This window comes from Elephantulus edwardii, unplaced genomic scaffold (genome assembly GCF_000299155.1).
Source record: "Elephantulus edwardii isolate Elephantulus edwardi_28Jun2011 unplaced genomic scaffold, EleEdw1.0 scaffold00049, whole genome shotgun sequence".
NCBI lineage: Eukaryota > Metazoa > Chordata > Mammalia > Macroscelidea > Macroscelididae > Elephantulus > Elephantulus edwardii.
Window position 1 is genome coordinate 10,175,022 of NW_006399799.1, and position 8,376 is coordinate 10,183,397.

The following is an 8,376-nucleotide window of genomic DNA, read 5'->3' on the forward strand; positions in this document are numbered from 1 at the left end:
ATATGACCCAGCTATTCCACTGCTTGGAATATACCCCAAGAAAATTAGAACTGAGGCATAAATGGAGATTCGTACTAATGTTCACAGCAGCATTATTCACCATTGCAATAACATGGAAACAGTCCAAATGTCCAACTACAACTGAATGGATTGAGAAATTTTGACACATTCACACAATGGAATACAATGCACCACACAAGAACAATGATTTTGAAAATCACTATCTAACTTGAGAGGGACTGGAGAGCATTATGCTAAGTGAACCAGCTCAGTCACATAAAGACAAATATTGTATAAGACAACTATTGTAGACATGGAAAGATAACTAGTAAAACATGTATGAGGATCCAAGGTGGGGCAGAGTAGGAGCAGAGGGGTAAGGATGGGCAGGGGGGTACTCATAGGGTCACATAATTTGAGGGTAGAGGGAGGGATGGGTAAAGAAAATGGCAAAGATTCAGTGTGAAAAACAATGTATATGAACTTTGTAAATAAACCAGTATAAAAATTAAAAAAAAAAAACCACCACAAAAAAACCAAAACTTCAATGACTGCAGAGTGCTATTCATGGCATTCCCTCAGGTTACATGTGATAAATTTATGCTAGCAAGGTGACACTGGATGGGGGTTGGCCATGGCAGAACTCTACCATGCATTTGGAGGTTAGGGCTTTGAGCCACGTGTTGTTTCACCTTCAAGGCAAGGGAGAGAGCCAGAGAATAAAACCTATGTAACTAAACTCCAATGGCTCTGGACACTGATGTTTTCTCCGTTGGCAATACTCTGTACAAACCATGATACAGCATCATTTAGAGGGTAACGAGGGGGCAAGGACACCGAAGCTGCACATTTTAAACACTTTGTCCTAGATGCTATTGTGGCTCTCCCTTGTTTAGTGCCTTCCTGAGCCCTGTGAATGCTTATGAGTTAATTATAAAGAAGTCTGTGGGACCCTCAAATCGTAACCATTTAGTCAGCAGACCATGCAAACCCCAAACATGCCAATGGTGAGGACAGTCTTGTGGAGGACTGTACTCTTGGCTTGTAGTTGGTAAACTCATAATACAAGTCCAACCAAAGGGGGAAAATTCCCCAATCTATGCACCCTGTTCCTGTTTTATACTCATGCATACTTTCCCAAATCATCAACCTAACAATCTCCTATAGAGGAAATAACCTCCAAACTCCTAAAAAATTAATTTGAATGTAAGCATTGATTTAACTGACATTTAAAGATCAATACTGACTCAGCAACTGGAAGGAACAAAAACAAGCTGGCACTGGTATACACTTTTCATATGGTATTCTATTTAACTTGTCTTGACATTAGTACAGTGCATCAGCTATGGGAGGCCTTTGACATTCCTCACCATGAATGATAGTTGTCGGTATGAAATATCACAACCAAAAAATAGTGTTCAGCTCAACTGAGACTTCGTACCCTAAATAGAAATGAGTGGGTAGAGGGCGTGATGCCTGCACACTAAAAAAACAAAACGAACCTCAAACTCACTGTTCAATTGGAACTAACTTAGAGCTGACGGTCCAGAGGACTTTCAGAGGCTGTAAATCACAAGGGAAGAGAGAATGCCCACTTTTCTCCCACATAATGGTTAGTGGATTCAAATTGCCTACCTTTGAGTTGGCAGCACAACTCCTCCTAAGCTATGAAAGAATTTTAAATCCTGAATCAAGGAACTCTATGAGGTAGCACATACACAAAAGGGAAAGATGATAAAATGATAGGGTTCGGCAACTCAAAAAAACCCCAGAACCTTCCCCACCTTAGGAAAACAGAAAAACTGGTTTTGGAGTAAATACATTTATTGATACCCATTTTATATAGTTCAATGAAATAATCTATAAATATAAAAGCATTTTTCTTTTGGATATCACCATGGTCCATGTAAATACTCAACAGTCAGAATCACCTGCAGGAAGCACTCCAAGTCACACTGTTAGGTTTGCAGACCTGAATTAGACATATTTCATAAAACAGTGGCACTTATGTACTCAAGTGGTCCAGTGGCTTTGGAATATATGACTATTGGGCATATGGGGTAAAAATAATGGTAAATTTAAACCAAAGAGTATCAACCATCAACAAAAAAAGAAACAAGAATTAATATCCTAGGCAAAGAAAATACCACAGTTGACACTTGGTGTCAGAATACTGGAGACAAAGTATGTAAAACAACACATGCTGTGGCCCCATGTGCTCGCTCCAACTCCCAGTGGACAGTCCACCAGTGGCTTAGGGTCATTCACTGTCAGTAAAACAATTCTTAAAAAATCTACATTGCTTAGAACAAAAGGGATAAAGTGGCTGATACTAAGATTAAAGAAGGATATTCTATATATTTCAGTGATACATGTTTTCTCCCCTTGGAGAAGTAAATGCGGGTGGGGAGGGGTTTTTAATTCCCTTTGTTACACTGGTCATGATCATTTACTTATCTAAAGCAAGAGGTTAAGCCCAGACAGACATGAGGTACCCAGAAAACACAGATGCAAAAATTTTCTTCAGAGTTTTCTCCAAGGGAACAAACGTAGCCACTGTTGAGTCTTGCTCTCCAGCTGATGCGGCATAAAATTTTCTCTCATTTCTTCAGTAACAAATACAGGAATGTCTTTTGCTGCAGTCAGACTATGCGTCTTCTGAGATAGCAAGCAAATGCGTTTAAAAGGTCTTGGGTGTGCAATGTCCAAAATTGCAATCTGAGAGGCAGTGTTAGAACTTAAGCAAGGCAGAGGTTTTAGAGACTACTCAAATGAAAACTTTAGTGAAGCATATAAAAATTCTGTTTTTTCTATTATTCTCAATTGGTAATTGATGGCAACATTCCCTGGCAAAGACAGGTTTAACCATGTCATCTCCAGGTCCAAAGAGCCCAGCTACTATAGGAGGACCCCCCCAAAAAAGAGGGGAAAGACACACTTGAGTTCTGTGGTCTCTAGAACCTTTTTTTTTTAAATAAAAAAAGAAATCGTAGCTTCAGTTGTACACCACTGTTTGAAGGGGTTTTCATCCAAATGAGAAACTCTACCCTTTGTCTCTAGTGGGATAGTCACCAGGTTTCCACATGCAACAGCTCCCGTGTCCTGGAGCATGTGACATCTGAGCCTGGAGGAGAGCGCAATGTGGCCCCGAGCCCAAGCCGCTGGGTCTCAGGCTAGATGGCATTTCTTGGCGTGCCGTTGTGGGCCAGTGCTTTCAGGCTCGGGGCACTTGTCTGGTGGCTGCAGCTCCTATGGGAGGTTACACCCACCTCAAAAACCTCATGAATAGCTTTTCGGAAACAGTGGAAGTTGTAGTCTATTAAACCTGTAAGAGAGAAAAACAGTCAGCATCTTGGACATGAATGGTGAAATTACAGACTAGGAAAACAACACTGGATGACCAAAAAAAAACATAACTGACACGGTTTTTATAAAAAAAAATCTCTATGCTAGAAACATAATAAAGTGGATACTCACAGTGGGTTACAGCTGGGAATTCGCAGGGGATACAGTGGGTAGGGAAGGAGGAGAAGGGAATTTGTAAATAACACAGAACACCTGATTTTTGTTTATACATTTTTAATCTATTTATGTGATTTTTAACAAAAAGCATGTATTACTAATGTAGATACAAGAAAGTTGGCAGCCAAGGCCAGCAGGCAAAAAAATGGCTAGAATAATTATGTTCACGTATTCACACTGATGCCTTCTAAATTGTGGTGTTGGCAAAGAGCAGTGACTATACCATGGACTGCCAAAAAAATAAACAAGTCTGTTTTGGAAGAAGTACAGCCAGGATTCTCCTTAAGAAATGAGATTTAAAAAAAAAAAAAAAAAGATATTTTGTCTCTCACACTCTGGACATGTTACCTGAAGGGAACAGTTGCTGGAGAAGAACATCATGCTTGGGAAAATGAAAGGTCAGTAGAAAATGAAATGGGCTGGCTCAGTGGCTGCCACAACAGGTTCAAACAAAGCAATGACTGTGAGGATGCCCAGGCCCAGGCAGCGTTTCTGGTCTAAGTCAGAACCAATTCAATGGCACATATTGACAACAACATTATCATACACAAGACTAGAGATATTTAGGCAGAAAAGCACAATCTAGATTTTTCCTAGTCTACCTCATAAAGAAAAACAGTAGTGGAAGGTCTCTAAGAGTTGGCACTGTGTCACAGGATCCTACGGTGGCATTCTAGAGCCTCCAAGATCTGGTATCTGGGGCTCCCACCTGGAACACACTGAAGTTGGAGGCGGCCAACACATATGGCCCTGGGAAAAACCCACACCACCAGTTAACAGATTAAGAATTTATAAAATTTCATCACTCTTCCATATAAATATAAATCAAAACAAAAGTAACTATCAATAAAATTTACATTTCATTATATCTCTTTATAACAGGGGTAAAATTTCAAGCATATTCTTATGAAGTGAACATCTCAACTCTTGGGAGAGAAAAGATTCAAGGTAAGAACAGACAACACAAGAGTGATTCTTTACAAAAGTAGACTAGGATACAAGAAAGACCCGTGTGAATAATGTTAGCATTTGGCAGTTACCTATGTTGAGAACAATTTAAAAAACTGGGATCATTACTTTTTCATACAGACAACTAAATGCAACCCAATCTACAGGCATTAAGTTGATTCCAACTAACTCCATCATGTTTACAAGGCTGTAAATCTTTATAGCAGGAGAGAATGCTCAGCCTTCTCTCACAGAAGGGCTGGTGGATTCAAACCACTCCCTGCAGACATAACGGGCAAGAGTGGTATGGGGGAGAGCCATGTTCTTCCCTTCTGGGAAGTCATACCTAATAATAATTCAAGCACAGGCATCAGAAAAGATCTGCATCTTTCCATTCTGGTGAAAGAGGATTAGAGTGATTCAAATGATGTTCATCCTTTCATCACTCCAATCTGAGAACTGTAGTACACATACATTTAAACAACAGGTGAAGAAACAGAAAATAACCAATATACTTGACAGGGTCTATCAAATGGTCACTTCCAGATCCAGTGATAGCGGGGTTAGCAGAACTATGAGAATGAGCTGAAAATCCAAGTCAAGGTAAGTCTATATGTAATAATGATTTTTGGTTTCTTTGGAGAGGAGCACAAAGGTTTTTCTCTTTCCTTGCACACACTACCACCTACACACTTACTTAGATCTCTCAAGCTTTGTTCATTACTACACTTGACTGTCAGCAAAAGTCATCTCTAGATTCAAGTCTCAAATACCCAAAATAAAATCTGCTCAAATCCTTGGGCCCACAATGAGAACCAGTGATTCCTAGCTCTTTCAGGCAGAATCTCTGTGAAGTGCCCTTAAAACTTCTTCCTACTGTAATGCTGGTTGTAGTTCTAAAACAAACGCATTGTTGTTAAGTCAAAACCAATAGCTGACCTTCCAATGACTGTCCATCTTTCTCCCACAGAGCTGTGGTGGAACTTCTTACCCACTAGGCCACCAGCGCCCCCTATAGTCCTAATAATAAAAGTAATTTCTACATGCAGGGCATTCTCACAGAGGGATGAAGATAGTAATCTTCAACTATTCACCAATATTTTTCTTCTTGCCTACTCAAACTCAAAATCATTGCCATCAAGTCAGATCAGAATCAGAGCTGAGCCTCTAGTGGGCTATTAGAGACTGTAAATCACATGCTAGAGACTGCCATATTTGTGCTGTGGAACAGCTGGTGGATTTGAACTGCCCACTTCTGGGTTGGCAGTGTAGCTCCTTACCCATGAGGCCATCAGAACTCCTCCTATCACCTAACAGTCAGAATACAAAAGGGAGTCTTTCCGAAAAGCCAGAAAAGAAAAGAAGATGTGTTAGACTTCCTTCTTTAAAGGTTGCTGCATACTTTTAAATTAAATTGACAGGCTTAGAAATGCATTTTGCCGTCATTTGCAGCAATGTGTTAGTTTACTGATCTGTTCCTAATTGTTTGGAGGTAAGACTTGTCTTAATGTCTTCTGTGCTTAGTGTAAACAGTTTGACTTATACCCTGGTTCCATTAAGTAAACTCGGACTAAACTCAGCAATTAATCTAAGTTATTAGGAAGGAAAATTTACCAAGAAAACTTACACCCCCTTCAGACACAGCCGGTCCTTCTTTATCTCATGAACATAAGATTTTGATTGAACAGAGGATTTTATGTTGTGACACAAATGGCTAGTTGCCTACCAAATATTCACTTCCTCTTCTTTAGGCACAGAAACCCAATTTTTGGATAAGCACATTGTGCTCGGGTAGATTATTATATTTTCCTGTCTTCTTTATAGTTAACTATGGCCATGTGACCAAATATGGTCCCTGAGCTAGGTGGGAGCTTTGGAGGACTTCTGTGACATCTCCTTAAAAGGAAGAGGAGGTACTCTTCTCTAGGTCTGATCATTCTTAATGTCCAGAACATGGATAAGATTACTGAAGCCCCAGTCTTCACTGATTATGAGGTGACCTTGAAAACAGAAGTATGTACTAAGAACGAGAGTGTAATAAGAGAAGCCCTGTGTCTTCAAGAATATCAGGAAGTTTGATGTGAGAGGGAAATAAACTTCTACTGTTACTTTGGGTTGAAGCTAAATAAAACCTAAGTCCTTGTTTGAAATACATAAAACTCTAAACTAGAGAGCAACCACTCAATCCTGAGACGTGGACATCACATATTCACCGCAATTTGACCAATCCTTGGCCAAATAGTCCAAATTTTCAAAGCACTTAATTCATATTCAGGCCAAAACAAAACAATATTGCTTGAATATTGTGTGGTTTTATTTTATCGAAGTCATTAAATCCTTTCTAAACAGCATCACCACAGAAGCTACAACTGGCCAAAATAAATAGCAAATCTGGTCTACTCCTTTAAGGAAATGCTAGCCATGTGAAAAATACAATATACAGAAACTAGTCAGAGAAATGAATCTGAAAGCCCAAAAAACGGAGCCAAGTGTAGAAGAAACTTCATGGATGATATAGACTTTGGAAACTATGGGTAATATTTAGTTGGGCAGGAAAGAGTAGCAAAATTACAAGGAAACTGACAATAAGGACAGTGCACAGATGGGATACAGGAAAAACACTGGCCTGGCTGGAGAGAAGCGCCTGGGAGAATTCTCAGCAGAAGTTCTGAGCATCTAGTCTGAGTAACTACGCTAGAGCCTTATAAAAGTAGTCCTTTATACTCAAAAACACTAAAAAACTATTCAGAAAAAATTTTTTTCATAAATTCAACAACATTAAAATTCACGTCTGTGAAGACTGTAAAATCAAACTGACAATCAGGGAACATGCACTCTGAGATTGAAGAGCATGAATTAATGGCTCACTTTCTTAAAGTTTATTATTGGTAATATGTTTTGGAAAGAGCATTATATTCTAGAGAGCTACTGAAATCTGTAATGACAAAAGGATTTACTTCAAAATAATAAGATAGAGATGAAATAATACTGGCTATGGTTTTGGTAATTGTTAAGTCTAAGTGACTAGAAGATCATTAGACTATTTTTCTAGGTAGATAAGTTATATGAAAGTTAAGTCAATGAAGACTTACTGTGTTGCTTTCTCTACCTGGGGATATATGAAAATTTTCATAAGCAAAAATCTAATCATTTTTATAAAAAAATATACTGGAATGGAATAAGGGGTAAAATTACCAGAGAAGCTTGATTAGTCATGAAAAGGTGCTTTCCATGAAAAGATTCTTAAACTGCCTTAGTATCTAAAGCAGTAAAACTTGAAGCCAAATTTGGTACTAGAATGGAATAATTTTAAATAATCTGACAACATCTAGCATTATCAAGGATATAAGTGACAAGAACTCCCCTACAGTATGTTACAGGTATCTAAAGCAGTAAAACTCGAAGCCAAATTTGGTACTAGAATGGAATAATTTTAAATAATCTGACAACATCTAGCATTATCAAGGACATAAGTGACAAGAACTTCCCTACAGTATGTTACAGGTGATAATAGTGAAACGACACTGAAAAAGAGTTTGGCAATGCCTAATACTGAAAACATATATTACATAACCCAGAAATCCCACTCCTAAAGATATACACCCATTAAAGAAATTCTCCATATACGCAAAAGGAGACTTGTTCACAAACTTCTGTTGCTGAATTGTTATAATTGAAAAAAAATAATCTAAATATTGAACAACAATAAAATAAAGCTATGCCATGGGTGGATGAGATGGGAAGAATCTTTTGTGGAAAACAATGTATTCACACTTTGTAAATAAATCAGAATAAAATTAAAAATAAAAACAAAGAGTTGATGAGCATGGCCTTGGGGGTAAGAAAGACAATTTCCTATGAGTTAGGTCAGAAATTACGTGGAATACAGATTTCCAGCAGTGAATA

General features: G+C 38.5%; 1 protein-coding gene across 2 annotated transcripts in view; it reads right to left on the reverse strand.

Moving 5' to 3' along the window:
• Positions 1-2,977: 2,977 nt before the first annotated feature.
• The window catches only part of RRAGC (Ras-related GTP binding C), a 19,091-nt gene continuing 13,692 nt past the window's right edge, over positions 2,978-8,376 (reverse strand). For both annotated transcript variants that reach the window (XM_006886477.1, XM_006886476.1), the window contains exon 7: positions 2,978-3,325. In XM_006886477.1, coding sequence (XP_006886539.1) covers positions 3,174-3,325 — 152 coding nt within the window. In that variant the 3' untranslated portion in view covers positions 2,978-3,173. The remainder of the gene's footprint in view (positions 3,326-8,376) is intronic.